This window comes from Schistocerca cancellata, chromosome 8 (assembly GCF_023864275.1).
Source record: "Schistocerca cancellata isolate TAMUIC-IGC-003103 chromosome 8, iqSchCanc2.1, whole genome shotgun sequence".
In the NCBI taxonomy this organism is placed as follows: Eukaryota; Metazoa; Arthropoda; class Insecta; order Orthoptera; family Acrididae; genus Schistocerca; species Schistocerca cancellata.
Genome location: NC_064633.1, coordinates 326,140,343 through 326,167,113, shown reverse-complemented (window position 1 = coordinate 326,167,113; position 26,771 = coordinate 326,140,343). Strand labels below are relative to the sequence as shown.

Genomic DNA, 26,771 nt, shown 5'->3' with positions numbered 1-26,771 from the left:
AACCATGAATGTTACAAACCAGAAGATGGTCCATTGTTTGTACCGCGCCACAGGCACAACACGAATCGTCTGTATAGCCCCATTTTGTTATTTGCTCTCTGCATCGTCCAGCTCCCGTCCGAAACCTGTTTAGAGTCGACCAGTCTTTCCTGCTGAGATTGAAGCCTTCAATCCTTTTGGTTGGGTCGTCGATTAGGTGATGGTTTTCCACGACGCCTCTTCTCAGACCCTGCCATGCATTCTTCCATTCAGCATCGAGACCCTCTGTGCCCAATGTTCTGCTCCAGACGATAGGTTTCCTGCACTTGAGTTTCGTGGGTCCTCCCACGTTTGCATGTATGGGTAGCCTTGGGTTTGCTTCAGTTTTTTCTGCTATGTCCTGAGTTGCTTTCTCTCTACGTATGGAAGCAGGAGCGATGTTTGCCAGAACCGGAAGCCACTCAGCGGGGGTTGGCCTGAGAGTGCCGGTGACGGTTCTCAGAGTGGCATGTAGTTGTACAGCCACTTTTCTGGCGTGCGGGCTTCTGCTCCAGCCTGGGGCACAGTATTCTGCAGTGCTATACACCAGTGCCAGTGCAGCAGTTCGTAGAGTGGCAGCATCACAACACCAAGTGGTGCCTGCCAGTCTGTTGAGCAGGTTATTTCTCATCTTTAGCTTTTGGGCAGTATCAGATAGGTGTTGTCTGAAAGTCATGCTGCGATCTAGCTTAATACCGAGATATTTTGGGAAATTCTCGTGGCTGACAGCTTTACCATTTATAACCAGACGCAGTTCCCTTCTCGCTTCCTTGTTGTTTAGATGCATGACTGTGCTTACTGTTTTTGTCACACTGATTTTTAGATCCCATGTGTCATAGTATTTTTTCAGTGTAGCTAGATCTTCATTTAGTGCTGATTCCAGGTTTTCAAACGAGTTACTTTGCGCTGTAACAGCTAAATCATCTGCGTAGACAAATTTACGTGAGTGCAGATCAGGCAAATCTGCTATATACACTCCTGGAAATGGAAAAAAGAACACATTGACACCGGTGTGTCAGACCCACCATATTTGCTCCGGACACTGCGAGAGGGCTGTACAAGCAATGATCACACGCACGGCACAGCGGACACACCAGGAACCGCGGTGTTGGCCGTCGAATGGCGCTAGCTGCGCAGCATTTGTGCACCGCCGCCGTCAGTGTCAGCCAGATTGCCGTGGCATACGGAGCTCCATCGCAGTCTTTAACACTGGTAGCATGCCGCGACAGCGTGGACGTGAACCGTATGTGCAATTGACGGACTTTGAGCGAGGGCGTATAGTGGGCATGCGGAAGGCCGGGTGGACGTACCGCCGAATTGCTCAACACGTGGGGCGTGAGGTCTCCACAGTACATCGATGTTGTCGCCAGTGGTCGGCGGAAGGTGCACGTGCCCGTCGACCTGGGACCGGACCGCAGCGACGCACGGATGCACGCCAAGACCGTAGGATCCTACGCAGTGCCGTAGGGGACCGCACCGCCACTTCCCAGCAAATTAGGGACACTGTTGCTCCTGGGGTATCGGCGAGGACCATTCGCAACCGTCTCCATGAAGCTGGGCTACGGTCCCGCACACCGTTAGGCCGTCTTCCGCTCACGCCCCAACATCGTGCAGCCCGCCACCAGTGGTGTCGCGACAGGCGTGAATGGAGGGACGAATGGAGACGTGTCGTCTTCAGCGATGAGAGTCGCTTCTGCCTTGGTGCCAATGATGGTCGTATGCGTATTTGGCGCCGTGCAGGTGAGCGCCACAATCAGGACTGCATACGACCGAGGCACACAGGGCCAACACACGGCATCATGGTGTGGGGAGCGATCTCCTACACTGGCCGTACACCACTGGTGATCGTCGAGGGGACACTGAATAGTGCACGGTACATCCAAACCGTCATCGAACCCATCGTTCTACCATTCCTAGACCGGCAAGGGAACTTGCTGTTCCAACAGGACAATGCACGTCCGCATGTATCCCGTGCCACCCAACGTGCTCTAGAAGGTGTAAGTCAACTACCCTGGCCAGCAAGATCTCCGGATCTGTCCCCCATTGAGCATGTTTGGGACTGGATGAAGCGTCGTCTCACGCGGTCTGCACGTCCAGCACGAACGCTGGTCCAACTGAGGCGCCAGGTGGAAATGGCATGGCAAGCGGTTCCACAGGACTACATCCAGCATCTCTACGATCGTCTCCATGGGAGAATAGCAGCCTGCATTGCTGCGAAAGGTGGATATACACTGTACTAGTGCCGACATTGTGCATGCTCTGTTGCCTGTGTCTATGTGCCTGTGGTTCTGTCAGTGTGATAATGTGATGTATCTGACCCCAGGAATGTGTCAATAAAGTTTCCCCTTCCTGGGACAATGGATTCACGGTGTTCTTATTTCAATTTCCAGGAGTGTAGATGTTGAAGAGCCAGGGAGCTAAGACTGATCCTTGCGTAAGACCATTTTTTAGGGTATGGCACTCGCTGGTTTCACCATTTAATTTGACCCTGAACTTCCTTTCACTCAGCATGTTGTTCATGAGCTTCAACGTTGTTTTGCATTTGACTATCTTTGCAGGTCAAAAAGATTTCGGGTTTTCAGCCGGTCGTCGTAAACTTCATTGTACGATATTTCGGCTGGACACCTGCCAGCCATCTTCAGGTGAGCCGAACGAGGGCTGACAAAGACGTTCTTCGCTCCAGCTTATATAGTGCGCTGATAGCACTGCCGCGCATGCGTTGCAATTGCGGAGACAGAAGAGCCACACCGACCAGCGGCAGCGCCCTCGCTGGTGGAACTGCAGTAATCAGCTGCCGTCGGTATTGTCGCTGGCCGCAGCTATCGAAGTCTTCTGGCGTCTTCGTCTCGAGCAAATTTCGGAGATGACGGGATTCCATGCGTTATTCAATTGGTAACCACTGTTACGGTCCATTAGATTGCCCGCAATGCGTATTTCAATCGATTCTTTGATAATGGAGTCCCAAAAAGTTTTTGCAGTGGCCAAAATCGAAGTTTTGTCGTACTCCAATGAATTTCCGTTAGAAATACAATGTTCCGCAACTGGGTTGCAGTAGGCGAGTACAACGTTGATGTTCTGTACAACGCTGTTCCACTGTACGCGTTGTCTGTCCTATATAGGCCATACCACGCTGACACGGTATTTTGTAAATTCCCGCCTTCCGCAGGAACAAATCATCCTTCACCGATCCCAGCAAATCCGAAATCTTAGAAGGCGGACGAAAAACCACTTTCACATTAAAACGACTAAGAATCCTTGCTATCTTGAAGGATATATTTCCGACAAAGGGAAGAAAAGCTGGGGACTTGGCTGGCGCGTGCTCCTCTTTATCCACTTCCCGGTTCCTGGCTCTAGTTGAGAAGGCCCTGTTAATTTGCCGGGTCGAGTACCCATTGTCTCTGAACACCGTCCTCAAATGTGCCAGTTCTTTACGCAAATTCTCTGCATCCGACACTGTGTGTGCCCTGTACAAGGGTTTTAAGCACTCTCATGATCTGGGATGGGTGATGGCAACTTGAAGAATGTAAATACAAATCAGTGTGAATGGGCTTGCGATAGACAGAATGACCCACAGTGCCGTCACTCTTCCGTTTAACCAAAACATCCAGGAATGGAAGGGAGCCATCTTTCTCTAATTCCATAGTCAATCGAATATTCTCATGGATGGAGTTAAGATGATGAAAAAGCTCCATTAACTTTTCTTCTCCGTGGGGCCACACTATGAAAGTGTCATCGACGTATCTCCAAAAAACAGTTGGTTTACAGACCGCTGATTCAAGTGCTCTCTCCTCAAAATCCTCCATAAAGAGGTTAGCCACCAGAGGAGACAGAGGGCTGCCCATGGCCACACCGTCAGACTGTTCAAAATATTCCTGGTTAAACATAAAATAAGTTGAGGATAGAGTATGTTGGTACAAAGCAGTAATATCTGACTCAAACTGTTGACCAGTTACAATGAAGGAATTCGCAAGAGGTACTTTTGTGAAAAGGGAAACTACATCAAAACTCACTAGAAGATCCGAACTACTTAAGTGGAGAGCCCCCAGTCTTTTAATAAAATCAGCAGAGGTCCGTATATGGTGTGAACATTTGCCAACAAATGGTCTCAACAAAGAAGCTAGATGTTTGGCTAAATCATATGTCGGTGCGTCAATATTACTCACTATAGGCCGTAAAGGCAGACCTTCTTTATGCACTTTAGGAAGACCAAACATTCTCGGTGGTCGCTGCCATGTTGTCTTAACCGCTTGATAGTCTCTGGAGCCAGCGAGGAAGAGTTCAAAAGTGCACACGTCTCCCGGTGCACACGTGCTGTTGGATCTTTATCAATTCTCCGATACATAGTATCATTAAGTAGACTATACATCTTCTTCAAATACAACCCACGAGGTGACAAAACGGTAGAATTACCTTTATCAGCCTTAAGCACCGCTATTTCCGGATCTCCTCGAAGGTTCCGTAGTGCAGCCCTTTCTTCAGCGGTTATATTACTGCGTTGAGGAGGAGCTTTCAGAAGGACCCGACAAGTTTCCCTTCTTATTTGTTTAGCGGCGTCCGTAGTAAGGCGACGTACAGCTTGTTCAACACCACTTAGGAAACTTATAAGAGGTACTGCACTTGGTGTAGGTGCAAAGTTAAGACCTTTGCCCAAAATCGACAGCGTCGCATCGTCTAAAATCTTCTCCGTGAAATTAACCACGGAACGTCGTGCAGTTATTTCCTGTGGCGTCGGCTGTTGTGGCACCAAGCGATCAAATTTCGACATCTGACGGGAACTAGCAGCCTTATATACCCAGTCGAACTTGGCTGACGTCACACCATCCACCCACTCCCATGACACAGGAGAAAAAAGTGCTGCAATTTTCAAGTGTAGATGGAACAATTCTTCTGAGATGGCATCCAACCTTCGTCTAGTATAACAAATTTTCTCCTTCACAATATCGTGGCTCGCCTTATCCATTATTTTCCGTGCAGTGGTCGTCTTAATAAAATGTGTCACTCTGACAAATTTGGGTATTATGCCATGGTCCCGACATCTCATTAAAAAACTTAAAGAACTTAAAAGCTTTGCTCTCTTACCACGTAGCTTGTCGAACCTTCTTACATTTGAGGCCATCTCCTCCCCGTAAAGGCGTTTGATGTAAAATTTGAAATTTTCCCGACGAATCAACTGGTCAAAAAGTTAATGGAGTTTTTTCATCATCTTAACTCCATCCATGAGAATATTCGATTGACTATGGAATTAGAGAAAGATGGCCGCCTTCCATTCCTGGATGTTTTGGTTAAACGGAAGAGTGACGGCACTGTGGGTCATTCTGTCTATCGCAAGCCCATTCACGTTCATTTGTATTTACATTCTTCAAGTTGTCATCACCCATCCCAGATCATGAGTGTGCTTAAAACCCTTGTACAGGGCACACACAGTGTCGGATGCAGAGAATTTGCGTAAAGAACTGGCACATTTGAGGATGGTGTTCAGAGACAATGGGTACTCGACCCGGCAAATTAACAGGGCCTTCTCAACTAGAGCCAGGAACCGGGAAGTGGATAAAGAGGAGGACGCGCCAGTCAAGTCCCCAGCTTTTCTTCCCTTTGTCGGAAATATCTCCTTCAAGATAGCAAGGATTCTTAGTCGTTTTAATGTGAAAGTGGTTTTTCGTCCACCTTCTAAGATTTCGGATTTGCTGGGATCGGTGAAGGATGATTTGTTACTGCGGAAGGCGGGAATTTACAAAATACCGTGTCAGCGTGGTGTGGCCTATATAGGACAGATAACGCGTACAGTGGAACAGCGTTGTACAGAACATCAACGTTGCAGTCGCCTACTGCAACCCAGTTGCGGAACATTGTATTTTTAACGGACATTCAATGGAGTACGACAAAACTTCGATTTTGGCCACTGCAAAAACTTTTTGGGACTCCATTATCAAAGAATCGATTGAAATACGCATTGCGGGCAATCTAATGGACCGTAACAGTGGTTACCAATTGAATAACGCATGGAATCCCGTCATCTCCGAAATTTGCTCGAGACGAAGACGCCAGAAGACTTCGATAGCTGCGGCCAGCGACAATACCGACGGCAGCTGATTACTGCAGTTCCACCAGCGAGGGCGCTGCCGCTGGTCGGTGTGGCTCTTCTGTCTCCGCAATTGCAACGCATGCGCGGCAGTGCTATCAGCGCACTATATAAGCTGGAGCGAAGAACGTCTTTGTCAGCCCTCGTTCGGCTCACCTGAAGATGGCTGGCAGTTGTCCAGCCGAAATGTGCAATGAAGTTTACGATGACCGGCTGCAAACCCGAAATCTTTTTGACCAGTTGATTCGCCGGGAAATTTTCAAATTTTATATCTTTGCCAGTTTTAACATGAGACCATTTAGCCAAACAGTGTCGTACGCCGATGTCAGGTCAATGAGGACTATCCCTGTTTTCTTCTTTTCCTGAAAGCCTCGTTCAGTGTGTGTGGTAAGTGCCAGCACCTGGGCGCAGCAGCTTCTTCCTTGTCTAAAATCTGGTTGCTCCACTGGTAGTTGTTCCTCCAGTACTGGTTTCACATTCTTCCCTTGAGAGAGATCAAACGCCATCTATAATATATTCGTCGTAGACCTCCTCCAGTAGGCGTTAACATAATTAAAACAAGTAAATCAATTATATCGTTTCAATTTTAAAGTGTCAACGATTTTATTTATCGTTTGCTATGAGAGGCACAATCAAAGGAATAGCAGAAAACAAAGAAAAACAGCAACTATGAGTGTAATAAAAGATGTAAATATTATCTGAGAATCAAGTAGAGCGTTAGCTTTTTACGTACGTATTAACTAGAAAAAGATGTCAATATTATTTGAAAAAATAAGTAGTGTCGCAGTTGTTTCAATACCTGCTGGAATAAGCATCTCCATCAGTAGTTAAACAGAGGGCTTGTTTGAATGCCATGTTCAGGAAAAAAGGTTTCAACTTCTTAGTGGGAAGAACAAGATGCACCCAGCCTTTTCAGGAGAACAAGGGAGAAACATGAAGTATTTGCGACCGCAACTTAGAAAATCTATTACGAATATTCGAAAGAGCGCGGTATTTACCATGCGTCCCTCATAGTGATGTACAGTGGCGCTCATGTCACGTATGCCCAAAGGGGAGTTCGCATCACAGATTTTACTTTCCTTTCTGCAGCACACAAATAATTAATTCATTGCCAGGGACAAACAATGTTTACTATTACAGGTGCTGTTCTTAACACTGAAACAGCTACATCTTCTAAACGTTAACAAACATGCTATCTATTCAATTTCACACTTGTTCATTAATACGTTCAGCGTAGCACCTTTGCACTACGAGAGCATAATTTTATTTAACTTATGCGAACAAAGATGTCAGATTTTAGGAATCCATAACATTCGAAATTTCTTACAGTACTGCATGAATTGTCCCCTGTGCACATTCTTTCTCTGTGCAGTTCAGAGGATTAGGGAACAAACAGCACTATCGTCATCAGGAGGGCAAATAACTTAAAATTCATATAATTAATTGCGCAATTATTAAATTTGTTTACGGATTTATTTATGAAATAATGATATAATTGGGTAAAGATTCTTCTCCTGTCGAAAAAGTTTGTAAATTCTTTTGCTTTGTAAAGTCTTTGGAAATTGTGAGTACTGCAGAATGTAAGTAGTACTGGGCTCGCCTCAGATGGAAGGAGACGTTTTTATACATTTGTCACCAACAATGCAGTTATTGGATGTTTTGATTGTGGAAATTATAAAGTCGGTGTGGTTTAGAAGACTGGGATAAAATAAAAAGGCATTCACAGCAACAGGCAACTTCTCAGCGGTTATTTCTTCTTCAAGAACCCTCAACGTCAAATCAAAATATTCAGCAGCAAGAATGTACTACCAGACACAACAAGATTTTGAGCCAGCAACAAAAACAACGACACAATCAAGATAAGTAAAAAAGTTCTTCTTTTGTAATCTTACTCCTCTCGAAGTTCGTCATGGAGCCAGCACCAGCCTGAAAGTCGACAACCTTCGTGGGGTCTGCACTACACTCGAATCCCACTATCAGCTCTCTTAGTAACTGAAATTATGGCTCACCTCACCAGGCCACGGTTTTCCAGTCGTCTAGGCTCCAACCGGCCACAAGCGAAAGAGAGGCGCTGAGGCGATGTCGTGCTGTTAGAAAAGGGACTCGAGTCGATCGTCTGCTGCCATAGCCCATTAACGCCAGATTTCGCCGCACTGTCCTAACGGATATGTCGTCGTACGTCCCACATTGATTTCTGCGGCTGTTTCACACTGTGTTGCTTGTGTGTTAGCACTGACATTTCTACGCAAATGCCCTGCTCTCGGCCGCTATGTGAAGACCGTCGGCCACTGCGTTGTCCATGGTGAGAGGTAACGCCTGAAATTTGGTTTCTCGACACACTCTTCATACTGTGGATGTAGGACTATTGAATTCCCTAACGATTTACGTTTCTAGCATTTGTAGACTTAGAGAAAGCTTTTGACAATGTTGACTGGAATACTCTCTTTCAAATTCTGAAGGTGGCAGGGGTAAAATACAGGGAGCGAAAGGCTATTTACAATTTGTACAGAAACCAGATGGCAGTTATAAGAGTCGAGGGACATGAAAGGGAAGCAGTGATTAGGAAGGGAGTAAGACAGGGTTGTAGCCTCTCCCCGATGTTATTCAATCTGTATATTGAGCAAGCAGTAAAGGAAACAAAAGAAAAATTCGGAGCAGGTATTAAAATACATGGAGAAGAAATAAAAACGTTGAGGTTCGCCGATGACATTGTAATTCTGTCGGAGACAGCAAAGGACTTGAAAGAGCAGTTGAACGGAATGGATGGTGTCTTGAAGGGAGGATATAAGATGAACATCAACAAAAGCAAAACGAGGATAATGGAATGTAGTCGAGTTAAGTCGGGTGATGTTGAGGGTATTAGATTCGGAAATGAGACACTTAAAGTAGTAAAGGAGTTTTGCTATTTGGGGAGCAAAATAACTGATGATGGTCGAAGTAGAGAGGATATAAAATGTAGACTGGCAATGGCAAGGAAAGCGTTTCTGAAGAAGAGAAATTTGTTAACATCGAGTATAGATTTAAGCGTCAGGAAGTCATTTCTGAAAGTATTTGTATAGAGTGTAGCCATGTATGGAGGTGAAACATGGACAGTAAATAGTTTGGACAAGAAGAGAATAGAAGCTTTCGAAATGTGGTGCTACAGAAGAATGCTGAAGATTAGATGGGTAGATCACATAACTAATGAGGAAGTATTGAATAGGATTGGGGAGAAGAGAAGTTTGTGGCACAACTTGACCAGTAGAAGGGATCGGTTGGTAGGACATGTTCTGAGGCATCAAGGGATCACCAATTTAGTATTGGAGGGCAGCGTGGAGGGTAAAAATCGTAGGGGGAGACCAAGAGATGAATACACTAAGCAGATTCAGAAGGATGTAGGTTGCAGTAGGTACTGGGAGATGAAGAAGCTTGCACAGGATAGAGTAGCATGGAGAGCTGCATCAAACCAGTCTCAGGACTGAAGACCACAACAACAACAACAACGATTTACGAAATAGAATGTCTCATGCGTCTAGCTCCAACCACCATTCCGTATTCAAAATCTATTACTTCCCGTCGCGCGACCATAATCACGCTGAAAACGTTTCCACATGAACCGGCTGAGCACAAGCGACAGCTCTGCCAAAACACTGCCGTTTTATACCTTGTTTACCCGATACTATCGCCATCTGCGCATGTGCATATCGCTACCCTATGACCTTGTCACGTCAGTCTAAAATCAATGCACGTAACTTTAACAACTGGATTTTGAATGGTTTGCAGAGCTACTATCACCAACAAGATAACTAAGCCCTTCTAACGCAAAATGTCAAACATTAATTTGGTCTGAAAATTCATTGCAAACGAACACAGTGACTGGAAGCCTGCTGGTTAATGAAGAGCTCGTGCGCTTAATACAGCAACACTCAATCTGAGACAGGATATCGCACGGAAATCCGCAAGTGTGGACCAAGAATGTCCTATCACGCTGGTTCTGCAACTTCCGCATGCCGTAATTATTCTTGAACAGCTGTAACGGATGCCGCTGACGTATTGTTGGCTCACCTGTAGAAGACGGGGGCGCGGTGCTGCGGTTCAAGCTAAGAATCCCGGTCACCCGTTATGCTATGCTCTGCGGTTCTCGACTTCAGCGTCCCAGTCACGCACCCCGAACTCTATCCATGGCGTACTCTCAACACCCTCTCTTTATTTTCTACTGTCTTCCCATCCCGAACAATATTTCTTCTCCAAACCGTATACGTCCGCCAACAGCGAAAAATGCATACATACATAGCGGTCCAGTAACGTTTCTTTCCTACAGCACACAGAATCCCGCCAAGGCAACGCGTCACGATACCAACCCAATCACATCACAAAATCGCGTTTCCACTTTTTTTAATAAAACAGTCACTTTAGCTTCGTCTTCGAGACGACACTGACTAGTTTATCACTGGCTCGCTTTCGCTCCGATCACTAGTCTCGCATCAGAGTTCCCTGAAATTAGAGAACCGTACACAAGGCTTTGGGAAAGCGAGCGATGGCGATATACGAAAGCATTTTTAGAAATGCAGGAAAGCGGCGCTCTTCCGCTGTTTGCGTGGCGGCTAGGTAGTAGTTTAGTCGCTAGAAAGCTCAGGTATTAAAATACACAACAGACGCTGGGCTCCCTGGTTCCGCACTGGCGACCCATCTTCCACGAACACAGGCGCCTGAGGCCGCAGCCACCGATCATGTCAGAGAGTCGTATTTTTTTCGTTGCAGATATACCCGTCCCGTCCCAAATCTGAGTCACTGTGACTTCCAACATTCATAATAGTTAGGAAAATGACATTTCCAGCATCATGTTAAAATGAAGTTACGAGGCTTGAAAGAGCGCAGCGTGTCCAGTCTCTGGGATTCTATGTACTTTAATAATTACTGCATTGACCACTATAATGTTTTCGCTTTTCTGTTGTTCACATACACGAAGAGACAAAGAGAGTGGTACATCTGCCTAATATCGTGTAGGGTCCCCACGAGCACGCAGAAATGCCGCAACACGACGTGGCATGGATTCGACTAACATCTGAAGTAGTGCATATTACTTAAGTCTTAACTGTGTACTTCAGCATTACACTTTATTCATTCAGTTGTATTTCTCATTCTCCTGCAGGACTGACCATAAATCCGTAAGAGTGGGAGGGGGTGGAGATCTCTGCTGAACAGCAAGTTGCAAGGTATACCAGATATGTAACATTTTGTTTTTTAGGGCGGGAACCTCAGCTAAACTTCGACATTTTTCGAAAGAAAATTCCGCACTGGCCGTATAAATGACTTTTATTAAATCTGCGACCGGTTTCGCACCACTTATCGGTGCATCCTCAGGCAGTGCTATTTGTAACATAGTAAAGTTGAACATTGCCCTGTAGCCACTACCCACCATTCGCGTCCAATATACCGTCATCTGGTGAAAGCGGTAGTTAAAATGTAAAAATCTTTTTTAAAAATTTTTTAAATGACGGGAGCGGCAATGACAGTGCAAGCTGAGAGGAGCCGCGCCTGACTGACTGGCCGAAACCCGGAAAGCGCTAACGTCATTTTAAAAAATTTTAAAAAAGATTTTTAAATTTTAACTACCGCTTTCACCAGATGACGGTATATTGGACGTGAGTGGTGGGGAGTGGCTATAGGGTAATGTTCAACGTTACTATGTTATAAATAACATTGCCTGAGGATGCACCGATAAGTGGTGCGAAACCGGTCGCAGATTTAATAAAAATCATTCATACAGCCAGAGCGGAATTTTCTTTGGAAAAATACCAGATATGCTCAATAATGTTCATGTCTGGGGAGTTTGGTAGCCAGCGGAAATGTTTAAACTCAGGAGAGTGTTCCTGGAGCCACTATTTAGCAATTCTGCATGTGTGAAGTGTCGCATTGTTCTGCTGGAATTGCCCAAGTCTGCCAGAATGAACAAGAGTGAATGCAGGTGATCAGGCAGGATGCCTACGTTCGTGTCACCTGTCAGAGTCGTATCTAGACGTATCAGGGGTACCATATCACTCCAACTGCACGGGCCCCACACAAGTACAGAGCCTCCACCAGCTTCAACAGTCCCCTTCTGATACGCAGAGTCCATGGATTCATGAGGTTGTCTCCATAGCCGTACATGTCAATCCGCTCGATACAATTTGAAACTACACTCGTTCGACCAGGAAACATGTTTCCAGCCATCAACAGTCCAATATATGTGTTGACGGGCCCAGACGATGCGTAAAGCTTTGTGTCGTGCAGTCAGCAAGGGTACATGAGTGGATCTTTGGCTCCGAAAGCCCATATCGATGATGTTTTGTTGAATGGTTCGCACGCTGACACTTGTTGATGGCCCAGCATTGGTATCTGCAGCAGTTTGCAGAGGCGTTGCACTTCTGTCACGTTGAACGATTCTTTCTGTGGTCGTTGATTCCGTTCTTGCAAGATCTTTTTCTGGCCGCAGGGATGTCGGGGATTTGATGTTTTACCAGATTCCTGATATTCGCGGTACACTCGTGAAATGGTCGTACGGGAAAACCCCCACTTCATCGCTACCTGGGAGATTCTGCGGCCCATAGCTTGTGCGCCGACTGTAACACCACATTCAAACTCAGTTAAATCTTGATAGCCTGCCGTTGTAAGAGCAGTAACCGATCTGACAACTGCGTCACACACTTGTTGTCTTATATAGGCGTTGCCGACCGCAGCGCCGTATTCTGCCTGTTTACGTGTCTCTGTATTTGAATACGCATGCCTCTACCAGTTTCTTGGCGCTTCAGTGTAGAAAGAAGCAAAAATTACTAAATTTTATTCACTTTTTTATAGTACGAACAATGTTTAAATAATTTAGTAAGGGCAGAAACACATTATTTGCAGATGAGTAGCATTTATCTCACAAAGTCAGTCTCAGTTTGTTCCAGTTGTTTGAAGATTTCATCCATAGTCGTTCAGATGACAAATCACTGAAAAATTATTTTGGTTTTATCTATTTTCTTACTTATCATATGTTCTTGACACGCATTTTACAACATTTTTCGTATATACATTGTGCAACTTCCATGAGCTAGACGAAGAAGATAGTCGATTAGACAGCATGATGTACCAATCTCAGTAGTTACTAAAACCACTCTTAACGCTATCTCATCCAAATCTGAACCTTTCTGACGTTACTCTGATGCACCTGGCGCCAAAATTACATTATACACTCCTGGAAATGGAAAACAGAACACATTGACACCGGTGTGTCAGACCCACCATACTTGCTCCGGACACTGCGAGAGGGCTGTACAAGCAATGATCACACGCACGGCACAGCGGACACACCAGGAACCGCGGTGTTGGCCGTCGAATGGCGCTAGCTGCGCAGCATTTGTGCACCGCCGCCGTCAGTGTCAGCCAGTTTGCCGTGGCATACGGAGCTCCATCGCAGTCTTTAACACTGGTAGCATGCCGCGACAGCGTGGACGTGAACCGTATGTGCAGTTGACGGACTTTGAGCGAGGGCGTATAGTGGGCACGCGGGAGGCCGGGTGGACGTACCGCCGAATTGCTCAACACGTGGGGCGTGAGGTCTCCACAGTACATCGATGTTGTCGCCAGTGGTCGGCGGAAGGTGCACGTGCCCGTCGACCTGGGACCGGACCGCAGCGACGCACGGATGCACGCCAAGACCGTAGGATCCTACGCAGTGCCGTCGGGGACCGCACCGCCACTTCCCAGCAAATTAGGGACACTGTTGCTCCTGGGGTATCGGCGAGGACCATTCGCAACCGTCTCCATGAAGCTGGGCTACGGTCCCGCACACCGTTAGGCCGTCTTCCGCTCACGCCCCAACATCGTGCAGCCCGCCTCCAGTGGTGTCGCGACAGGCGTGAATGGAGGGACGAATGGAGACGTGTCGTCTTCAGCGATGAGAGTCGCTTCTGCCTTGGTGCCAATGATGGTCGTATGCGTGTTTGGCGCCGTGCAGGTGAGCGCCACAATCAGGACTGCATACGACCGAGGCACACAGGGCCAACACCCGGCATCGTGGTGTGGGGAGCGATCTCCTACACTGGCCGTACACCACTGGTGATCGTCGAGGGGACACTGAATAGTGCACGGTACATCCAAACCGTCATCGAACCCATCGTTCTACCATTCCTAGACCGGCAAGGGAACTTGCTGTTCCAACAGGACAATGCACGTCCGCATCTTTCCCGTGCCACCCAACGTGCTCTAGAAGGTGTAAGTCAACTACCCTGGCCAGCAAGATCTCCGGATCTGTCCCCCATTGAGCATGTTTGGGACTGGATGAAGCGTCGTCTCACGCGGTCTGCACGTCCAGCACGAACGCTGGTCCAACTGAGGCGCCAGGTGGAAATGGCATGGCAAGCGGTTCCACAGGACTACATCCAGCATCTCTACGATCGTCTCCATGGGAGAATAGCAGCCTGCATTGCTGCGAAAGGTGGATATACACTGTACTAGTGCCGACATTGTGCATGCTCTGTTGCCTGTGTCTATGTGCCTGTGGTTCTGTCAGTGTGATCATGTGATGTATCTGACCCCAGGAATGTGTCAATAAAGTTTCCCCTTCCTGGGGCAATGAATACACGGTGTTCTTATTTCAACTTCCAGGAGTGTATATTACGATCCCAACTTCCATACCTCCTAAAGCAGGATGTGGTCCAAATTAGTAGTTATACGACTGTCTGAACTGCAACTGTTTTACAGATTTAATTTATATATTGTTTCCTAAAACTAATTGTTTACATGAAGATTTATGTGCCTGATGGTTAATAACAAAGACTGCAAATTTTGAGAATACGAGCAATTTTAAACTCCTGTTATTTTATAAGAATGCTCTCATTATCGATAATTAAGTTATAAAAATTGTAAATGAAGACAGAAATTTTGTTTTCATTAAAATTGAAGCATAACAATATTATATTTCCTGTAAATTTGTTTTTAGACCATTTAACCTGAGAACTGTGATTACTAATTTTCATTGTACAAGATGGATACTACAAAATGAATCGACATGAATACCAAAAATATATTAACAGAAAAACAGATTTAGACAATCAAATACGTTCAGAGATATCTTCATATGAGAAATATATACTTTAAGTAAGAAAATTAGTCCAAATTTGGACACCATTTATACGGAATCGAATATTTCGAATAACATGTGGAGGGTCAGAGGAGACTACGATCATTACATCATGTAATACGCACCATTATCCTTCACTCATTCCTTGATTGACTTCATATAGAATGTAAATAGCAAACAAAATAGCTCGCCATGTTTCACCGTGATTAAGACATGAAAGAGATTGTGCGTCAGTACTTTTAGGTGAGATGCGAGATTCGCAATGAGCTGTGTGTGGAAGCGGGTACTTAATGCTCAAGGTTTTTCGTTTTCTATTTAGAGTTTACTGTTCAAGTAATGGCCCAATATAAACTCAGGGACATTTCATTCAAATAACACGGAAGATGATAGTGTGGTAGAGTAAGTCCCAACTGGCTGTATTTGGGAGAGAATCCCAGAATTGCCATTTGCCTTTCAACCAAGGGGAACCTTCGAAAAAACCATGGTCGAAATTGGGCAATGGGTATTATTTCTACTTTAATTCTAGACTGATAGGTCCCAGACTAAATATGTCGACGCGAATGGCATGTGTGAGTGTATTTGTTTGGATGTATACAGAGTGAACTCAACAAGTGAAAGATTCGTATTCTGTATGGCTGACTCAGTAACAGTGAATAATTAGATTTTTATATTACGTTTTAGTACTCGTGTCTACTTCAGTTCAAGTCAAATGCATATTCGATTTTAATATCAAGCTGCGTGTACACTGAGGTCGTGTGTTCAGGGCCTTCCGTCGGGTAGACCGTTCTCCGGGTGCAATTCTTTCGATCTGACTCCACTTCGGCGACTTGCGCGTCGATGGGGATGTATTGATGATCATTAGGACAACACAACACCCAGTCCCTGAGTGGAGAAAATCTCCAACCCAGACGGGAATCGAACCCGGGCCCTTAGGATTGACATTCTGTCGCGCTGACCACTCAGCTACCGGGGGCGGACTACACTGATGTGACAAAAAGTCTTGGGATACCGATATGCACATATACAGAGGGCAGTATTATTGCGTACACAGGATATAGAAGGGTACTGCATCGTCGCAGCTGTCATTTGTCATCATTAATGTGAAAAGGTTTCCGACCAGACTATGGCCTAACGACGGGAATTAATTGACTGTGAAAGAGGAATGGTAGTTGTAGCTAGGCATGTGGGACATTCCATTTCAGAATTCGTTTGGGAATTCAGTATTCCAAGATCCACAGTGTCAAGAGTGTGTCGAGAATACCAAATTTCAGACGTTTCCTCTCACCAAGAGCAATGCAGTGGAAGACGGCCTTCACATAACGACCGAAGACCACGGCGTTTGCATAGAGTTGCCAGTACTAGTAGACAAGCAACTCTGCTTGAATTAACCCCAGAAATCAATGTGGGACGTACAACGAACGTATTAGTTAAGATAGTGAGGCAAAATTTGGTGTTAATGGGCAATGACAAGAGATGACGAGAGATGACATCGCCTGCAGCGCCTTTCCTATGCTCGTGACCATATCGGTCGGACAGTAGACGACTGAGACCCCGTGGTCCGGTCATGGGAGTCCCAATTTTAGTTGGTAAGAATTTGAATGTGGCGCAGACCCCAAGAAGCCATTGACCCAAGTCGTCAAGACACTGTGCAAGCTGGTGCTGGCGCCATCATGATGTGGGTTGTGTTTACTTGGAATGGATTGGCTACTCTGGATGCTCAGCTACTTTGAGACCGCGTACTGCCAGTCATGTCAGTTTATGGATTATAATGCGCTATGTCACCTGGTCACAACAGTTCGTGATCGATTTGAAGAACATTCTGCACAATTCGAACGAATGGTTATCCACCCAGATCGCCCAGCATGAATCCTATCGAACATTAATGGGACATAATCCAGAGGTCAGTTCGTGCACAAAATCGTGCACCGACAACACTTTCGCAATTATGGACGGCTACAGAAGCAGTATGGCTCAATGTTTCTGGAGGGGACTTCCGATGACTTGTCTAGTCCACACCACGTGGTGTTGCTGCACTACGCCGTGCAAACGGAGATCCGACCCCATGCTAAGAGGTATTCCCTGACTTCTGCCACCTTAGTGTATATTTGGCATGAGAGAGCAGAAGGAGAGTTCCCCATATATCGTAATCAGCATTTCTTTTCCCATACATACTCTGGCTTTAGTGTTGGCCAACGATGCCACATTAGCTATTGTTCATTAAGACAAGTAACTAAAAGGTCCCGAATTCGAGTCTCTGTCGGGCACACAGTTTTTATCTGCCAGGAAGTTTCACATCAGCGCACACTCCGCTGCAGAGTGAAAATCTCATTCAAGACAAGTAACTGTTGAACTAATCTCGATCAGCAGCCAAAGGCAGCTGATTTGAGTACTCAAATAGAAGGGCTAAATAGAGAAAACGGAAGAACAAAAAACAACTGTCTCTGACAAAATCGTGGAAGAGATGGTGCCTGTGATAGGCGTTACCACAGCTGCTGGAGTATGAGGATGGTATGTCACTACAGTACGCTTAACATGTGCAACAGAAAGAAAATTTGCTTAGTCTTATTTTTGTTATTACAAATCTCCTATAAATTTAATTATTTCGGTGATGTTCCATAAAATAATCCATGAAATTGATAGTTAAAATCTTTTCATGAGGGGGTCTTTTTCAAAGATCACATGGTCATCAACCGACAAGTGAGTTTTAATAATACATCATTCATTACAAACTACTTTGTCTTGCAGTGTTTTACCATATGTTCCTTAGATATAATGTTTGTAAATTATCATGCCGAGGTGCTGACTGCAGTTTCTTGGAATATTCCTTTGTGTGTATTCATATGCTGTTACTGTGTTCGCTTCTCTACCCCGTATTACACAACTGTTAGGGAATTTGTTGCCTCGGAATGTGTGGTGTGATCGGAAATTATAGGTAATGCGAGATCTTGGGAATCGCGGGTTCAGGACCTAGGTAAACCATTCTCTAAATACTGGAGAGAGTGCATAGCACACTGTCGAATTTATTACAATTTTCCAATGAAAAAGGTGGCAAAAGGTCCAGTAACTCAACAGGGCTGCTATAATATTTCAAATATTGTTGGATATAGAACACTACAGCATATGGAAAGGTTGTGTTTTTGCAAACGGTAACGTTATCTGGTATGTTGGTGTTGAGATAATAGTAAATTAAGTCTGTTGCATTTAGTTATTCAGTACTAGCAACCTGCTGCAACTCTGCACGGATAACATTAAGTGTCTATGGATAGGGGACGTGTTTATAATATGTAGTCATGTACTAAAACCTTCCTCGTGAATCAGTCTTTCTGTTAGTAAAAATTATAAAAAATAACCTACAGTAGTTCCTGAGATAAGCTTTCACATACAGACAGAAAATCGCAGCCGGAGTCTTCGATTCATAATATCTATAGACTCTGGACAAGCTTTACTGCTCTCTATTGCGGCAGATGTTTATTGATTTTCCCCACCAGATACCACGTTATCTATAGCTGACAAACCCATAGCTTCCACCACTGCCACGAGATAAAACTCCAAACGCCATTAAATATCAAAAATATAAAGAAACATGTATTAGACACTCATCATAACTATTAACAACAAGTAATATACCTACACAAAGCCTCCACGTGATCCTCTCTATCCGTTAGTGAAAACCGTATCAAAATTCCTACAATAGTTCCTGAGATTAGCCTTCACAACAAACAGAAACACTTGGCAGGGACTTCAATTTATAATATGTACAGAAGATTAGTGAGGTGCAGTATCCATTATAAATGCAAAGGAAATATGTTCTGTTTTTCTGCCTAAACTGCTGAACTGGATTTGATGAAATTTGGTACAGAGACAGCTTGAACCCTGAGAAAGAACATAGTCTACGAAAGATGGTGAATATTTATATGTTGTTGCAAAAGGTATACGTTGCATAATGTATAACTGCTTCAATAGTACGATGGAGAGATGCACACTCCTGCCCACACCCCTTCCAAAGCACTGAAGGGAGGTGGCAGACAACTGTTATTCCGCTTACAATAGTATACCTCCTCACTATCATTCATCACAACAAAAGCACTGATAAGTGAGCGCAGGTATTGATAACAGCTAGTAAGTTGTAAATCAGATGTGTTTACATAAATAACGTAAATGAATTGCACTCTTTCACTCCCTGAACTCCTATCTGTTAAGCATCCTACGGTAAGTATGATACGATTTAATCTAGGGAGAGTTTGTTCTGCATTATATCTCGTGACAAAAAAAAGTCGCTGGCGCCAGAATAATCTCTGGTCACCGTGGGGACTGCTACATTTGTCACATGCGTGTGATTCTCTTAGCTTTCTGACAGCCAGCTGCTTTCCTGACAACTACAGCACTGGTAAGTACTGTGGAAACATCGGACTTTCGTTGAGGGTTAACGTGACAAGTGCACCGAGAACAGTTGATATGACAAATCTGTTACTATACTGATTACCAGAGCAATAAAAATCATAACTATGATATACGGGACGACTAAAAAGTTTCCATTTGAGGGAACTGTTGCAGTGTATATGCAATATAGCGCGACTCCAAGAGTGTGCCGAGAATGCCAAATTTCACACGTTTCCTCTCACCAAGGGCAATTGCAGTGGCTGACGGCCTTCACATAACGACGGAAGGCAACGGTGTTTGCATAGAGTTTCAGTACTAGCAAACAAGCAACTCTTCTTGAAATAACCCCAGGAATCAATGTGGGTACTCTGGATGCTCAGCCACTTTGAGACCACTTGCAGCCAATCATGTCAGTTTATGGATTATAATGCGCCGTGTGTGGCATTTTTGCCTTTCAGACGTACGAAGGGTAAATGCAGAAATGTGAACCATAGAGATGTTATTATAACATGCCTCCAAACACGACCAACGTGCTGTTTTTATTTTCTTGGCTTCGGAAGGATAAATACTGGTAGTCATCTACTGGAGAATGAAGAATGTGTATGGGGCAGCATGTCTGTTGAGAACCACCGTAGCAGAATGGTGCGCCAAGGTCCATGCTGGTCGCGATTCGACAAAAGATTTTGGTCGATCTGGGAGGCCACTCTCATCAAAGTGGGAGACACATGAGCACCCGCCCTATAGTCCTGATCCCTCCTTATGCCTTTATCACGCTTTATGTCTCTTAGAAAAGAGCTTGAATGCTCAATGATACCTCTCGTATGAGAATGTGCAGCAGCCAGTTAGGAACTTCTTCTGGTAGCAGAATACGATGTTTTATTACATGGGTATCATCAACGTGGCGCATCAATGGGATGATTGCCTGCATGCTGACGGTGATTTTGCCTGATGGCATGCTGATTCTGGACTGTACTGCCTTTGAACGGAAACGTTTTATTCGCCCTTTGTAGATGGAAGAAAGACTCACGCAAGGCCGTGGACGTCGGCCCAGGGCAGATTGTGGGCAAAGGTGACGGAGAACATGGCGGCGGTGGCTCCGAAGACAGCCGTGAGGAGAAGGGCGCGGCCCAGCCGCGGCCACCGGAACATGGGCCACAGCAGCAGCGGAGACGCCCAGTAGAGCTGCATGTCCGCCGCCAGGTACCACGTCTGCGCCATACACTGCGCAGAAAATGGTTCAAATGGCTCCGAGCACTATGGGACACAACATCTGAGGTCATCAGTCCTATAGAACTTAGAACTACTTAAACCTAACTAATCTAAGGACATCACACACATCCATGCCCGAGGCAGGATTCGAACCAGCGACCGTAGCGGTCTCGCGGTTCCAGACTGAAGCGCCTAGAACCGCTCGGCCACAGCGGCCGGCTACTGCGCAGAAGAGCGGCGCTTGCGTTACAGCACTGCATTCGCGACGTGGGCACTTGTTCATTGTGGGGTAGCAGCTTAGACTCGTGGTCCACCTTTCATTTCTTTGACCATCTCGATAAAACCATCAGTTCTCATTCCCTCTGAAACTTTACGAAGATAGTCATACAGTCTTAATTATCAACTCAGAAAAAATGTGGTGTATCGTACAGTAATTCGTTTTCTACATTGTAAGGGCGTCAACACTACAATTCGTGATGAGCGGTGGAAGCGTACTTTGTTGTACAATCTCTGTGGCCTCTCTGTATAGCCTTTCATGGTATCCCCTTGTGGCTGCCAGTACTTGAGTCAAATGGTTCAAATGGCTCTGAGCACTGTGGGACTTAACATCTGAGGTCATCAGTCCTCTAGAACTTAGGACTACTTAAACCTAACTAACCTTGCTTGCGTTACAGCACTGCACTTGCCATGTGGGCACATGTTCATTGCAGGATAGCAGCTTAGACTTGTGGTCCACCTTTCATTTGTTTGACCAACTCGATAAAACCATCAGTTCTCATTCCCTCTGAAACTTAACGAAGGTAGTCATACAGTCTTAATTGTTGTTGTTGTGGTCTTCAGTCCTGAGACTGGTTTGATGCAGCTCTCCATGCAACTCTATCTTGTGCAAGCTTCTTCATCTCCCAGTACCTACTGCAGCCCACATCCTTCTTAATCTGCTTAGTGTATTCATCTCTTCGTCTCCCTCTACGATTTTTACCCTCCACGCTGTCCTCCAATGCTAAAATTGTGATCCTTTGATGCCTCAGAACAAGTCCTACAAACCGGTCCCTTCTTCTTGTCAAGTTGTGCCACAAGCTCCTCTTCTCCCAAATTCTATTCAATACCTCCTCATTATTTATGTGATCTACCCATCTAATCTTCAGCATTCTTCTGTAGCACCACATTTCGAAAGCTTCTATTCTCTTCTTGTCCAAACTATTTATCGTCCATGTTTCACTTCCATACATGGCTGCACTCCATACAAATACTTTCAGAAACGACTTCCTGACACTTAAATCTATACTCGATGTTAACAAATTTCTCTTCTTCAGAAACGCTTTCCTTGTCGTTGCCAGTCTACATTTTATATCCTCTCTACTTCGACCATCATCAGTTATTTTGCTCCCCAAATAGCAAAACACCTTTACTACTTTAAGTGTCTCATTTCCTAATCTAATTCCCTTAGCATCACCCGACTTAATTCGACTACATTCCATTATCATCTTATATCCTCCTTTCAAGACACTGTCATTCCGTTCAACTGCTCTTCCAAGTCCTTTGCTGTCTCTGACAGAATTACAATGTCATCGGCGAACCTCAAAGTTTTTATTTCTTATCCATGGATTTTAATACCTACTTCGAATTTTGCTTTTGTTTCCTTTACTGCTTGCTCAATACACAGATTGAATAACATCGGGGAGAGGCTACAACCCTGTCTCACTCCCTTCCCAACCACTGCTTCCCTTTCATGCCCCTCGACTTTTGTAACTGCCATCTGGTTTCTATACAAATTGTAAATAGTCTTTCGCTCCCTGTATTTTACCCCTGCCACCTTCAGAATTTGAAAGGGAGTATATCAGTCAACATTGTCAAAAACTTTCTCTGAGTCTACAAATGGTAGAAACCTAGGTTTGCCTTTCCTTAATGTATTTTCTACGATAAGCCGTAGGGTCAGTATTGCCTCCCGCGTTCCAACATTTCTATGGAATCCAAACTGATCTTCCCCGAGGCCGGGTTCGATCAGTTTTTCCATTCGTCTGTAAAGAATTCGCGTTAGTATTTTGCAGCTGTGACTTATTAAACTGTTAGTTCGGTAATTTTCACATCTGTCAACACCTGCTTTCTTTGGGATTGGAATTATTATATTCTTCTTGAAATCTGACTTATTAAACTGTTAGTTCGGTAATTTTCACATCTGTCAACACCTGATTTCTTTGGGATTTGAATTATTATATTCTTCTTGAAATCTGACGGTATTTCGCCTGTCACATACATCTTGCTCACCAGATGGTAGAGTTTTGTCATGTCAGGCCGTCAGTAGTTCTAATGGAATGTTGTCTACTCCCGGGGTCTTGTTTCGACTCAGATCTTTCAGTGTTCTGTCAAACTCTTCACGCAGTATCGTATCTCCCATTTCATCTTCATCTACATCCTCTTCCATTTCAATAATATAGTCCTTAAGAACATCGCCCTTGTATAGACAGTCTTAATTATCAACTCATAAAAAAGTGGTGTATCATACAGTAATTCGTTTTCTACATTCTAAGGGCGTCAACACTTCAATTCGTGATGAGCGGTGGAAGCGCGCTTCTTTACACTATTAAAATTACTGGGGTGTTTTACAATCTCTGTGGCCTCTCTGTATAGCCTTTCATGGTTTCCCCTTGTGGCTGCCAGTACTTGAGACCTATAACAGTTCAATAGGAAGGAGGAAGGCGTGAAACTGAATGACATTTGGATCCTGGTGCTGAAGAAGATGTATACTAGTCTTTCACTTTCGGGTGGCAGCAACAGCGGACGATGGAACTCGACAACGAGCAATTGCCCTCGGTTGGGCAAATCATGTGACGTCATCATTCCACTGTGCGGGTACACTCGTAAACGGAATTTTGTTGCAGTCAGTAGCGAGCCAGTGTGCGAATCGGACACTCGAAGTAGCTGCGATCCCCCTTGAAATGTCCACCGCAAATGGGAACGAAACTTTTTGTCAGTGAACACATAGTGCGTAGTGGGGCGATCACTCTGTCGTAGAAATAATTCGAAAGCCAAGATCGCTGAAATACTGCTTACTGAATAACCGGTTTCAGCACACTGATGATGGCACCTTTAATGTGTTGAAACCGGCTATCCAGTAAACAGTATTTAAGCGATCTTGGTTTTTGAATTATTTCTGGGAACAAAACGTTGGTTTTAAATGTGAAATCCATTCGACCACTGCATAAGAGCCGGAACATTTTATTAATTGTGAGTAGTAGTAGTAGTCACAAAGACATCCATTAAAAAATTAAGAAGATTAATCAGAGTTGTACAAATGCAGACTACAAAGTACATCTGCAGCTATGGATACATCCGATCTACAGTGGAAATGCTGGCTGTGTCGTTAAGGTATCTTGTAATTATATAATTCGAAGGCTCCAGCAGCCAAAGGCAGTTAACATAAAAATAGACCCAGAAGAAAGTCATCGCAACCGTAGGCGAGATTTTGATCCCATTAGTAATAGTTTTTTATAATACGATACGGTACGAGAATCGAAAATCGGACCGTTATCGTACGACATAAAACCCTGAATTTTGTTGATAATTATTACTTTGCGTTAGTCTAATTACAAATGAATGAAGTATGTTTTTCGTCTCATACACATTACACTTTATTATTTGCAACGCAACATTAAGAACGACAGTGCAGTCACTCCAGTACCATGGTGTGTGACGAAGACGAGGAAGACAACACCTGGAATGTACCTAGAATGAATGGCGTCGATTTCCTTGTCTGACGACTGCAGGATTTATCTGACGCCTGATGATCATCGCAGAAGAGTGTGGAGGAAGCCAGGTATTAATCGACTTATCAGGCATGCAGTCCCATGGTTTCGGCAGCAGGTTTTTGGAACAGTCTCATGTGAAGGTGCTGGATGCCACTCATCTCTTTCGAGAGTAATTTGAGGCCTATCCCGCATTAAGCAGCAACCTCCAACATACTGTCCATTATGGCGACGGGTTTGTCTTTCAAGAAGATAATGCACGAGATCATTGCTTGCACTTCCTGAATATCTCCTATCTGCAAGCAGGAATCAATCGAACGGTATAGCCTACTGCTTGCACAAATGCGAACCACATGGACTGGTTGTAGTGTTCGATCACAGAAACAGTCCTCATACATTTGCTGTTGTGTTAAAATCTGAGTAAATACTATTTACTCGGAAATTAATGTTTCAGTATTGTGAATGAAAGTGGGACTTCCTTGATTATGAAAGTCTCGACTAACGTGTGAACCGGATGCCAGAAAGATTCAAACATAGTGCAGACAATGGAGCAGCATACTATTAAATGTTATCCAGCAACAGATTATCATTTCACAGGTGTGCACTTTTGAACAACAATGAAAGTAGGTTATATATTGTAGAGCCTTTCATCAGCTTTTATATCACGCAAGAGACTATTGTTTGCTGGTCTGCTGCACATATAAATATATCATCATCTTCCGTATCACCACTGAGATCGATTGTCGTGGCATTAATAGATGTGTTTCCATGGCTCATAGTATACATGGAAGTCGGCAAATACTTTGCTCTTGAGACATGACGACGATGGACTGCCGCTACTGGGGCAAACAAAATTGAATAGAACACCTAAGCCGGCTCCTTTTCATGAGTCGGTGCATGGGGTGGACTCCAGGAAAGAGATGGAGTTAGCTTCATGTGGTGCTTCATAGAAGTATTCTGCTTGCATCTAGCTCAGATATTTTGATACTGGCAAACGGCACTTATACACATTTATACCCAAGCCACATTTCCCACACATTCTTGAGTTTCTTGCTGTGCCAATCTAAAACACACCCATGACCTTTCGGAAAATATGTTCTCTTCTTCCTTCCTTCCAAAAGATGGAAGGAGAGACCATGTCTTACGAAATATCACAGACGGATTGTAGAATGATGTGACAAGAAACTCGATAAGATTGTAATGCGTTGACACAGCGCAAGATCCTTCGTTAGCACATAGTAAGCTAATTTAACAATGATTTGATTTCGATTTATTTTCAAACTCACGTCACTTCATGGCATGTAGATTTACTTATGTTTGTTTCGAAAGCGTGCGGTCCGGGCATGAAGTATGAGATGCTACGAGCCTTGCTTGGTCTGATAGGTAGCTGAGGATTTTTTTATAGTGTTACTAAGGGGTTAGCTTAAGTCGTCAACCACTTCTTCTGATTACTGTATCTCAACAGTTATTGAGTTCGTAACCATGTAGTTTTTTTTTCAGCCTGTAGGACAAAATAGATAATGTGAAGTTAAACGGTAATATTTTGTATCGGGAACTCAGCCACAGAACAACACCCATCCGAATTTTTAAAATTCTTATTTCCATTACCACACGTCTTTCTTTGTCTTACTACGATGAAAGTGCTTTTATTTTGTATATTTCATAGAGTGGGTAAGAAGCTTTGAGCACGGAGAGTCTCTCTGCTTAACTGAGATGCTGCCAGAAACATTGCGAAAAAATTTGAGGTATGAATTAATAATCCAGTAACCACTCTGCATCTGTTCAAGCTAGTTTCGCCTCTCTGTCTGTCTGGATGATTTGCTTACGGTTATTGAGCGGCTCTCTATCAAAAGATTGGGGTGTGAGAAAGCTGTATTCGATCTTTCTTTTGTTTTTCAGGTTTCCTTATCTCAATAGCTAAAATCGCAACCGTTACGGGATCAATTCTTTGTCGCTCTGTCTGCCCGTCTGTTAAGACCACTTTTTTAAGGAATAGATAAAGGTATCAAGCTGAAATTCATCTCACCTATTAAGCTCTAAGGGCCATTGGCTGTGTAAACTGTTTAAGTTTCTCAGTCAATGCAATAAAAAAATACGGTCATTTATGTCACTTATTTTGATATTCGTAAACTCACTCTTCAAAACCTGTAGAGTACTTTTCTTTGATCTAGACTGATGAAAGGTAAGGTTTCGCAGGACAAGTAAAGGAAAAAGATCAGCAAATTGTTAAGTTGTAATTATATCACATAACTTTTTT

The 26,771-nt window shown here is 44.3% G+C and overlaps 1 protein-coding gene across 1 annotated transcript in view; it reads right to left on the bottom strand.

Moving 5' to 3' along the window:
* Positions 1-26,771, bottom strand: part of LOC126095169 (nose resistant to fluoxetine protein 6-like) — a 435,403-nt gene that overhangs the window by 94,900 nt on the left and 313,732 nt on the right. Inside the window, exon 8 of the mRNA XM_049909897.1 lies at positions 20,590-20,783. Within this exon, the coding sequence (XP_049765854.1) occupies positions 20,590-20,783 (194 nt within the window). The remainder of the gene's footprint in view (positions 1-20,589; positions 20,784-26,771) is intronic.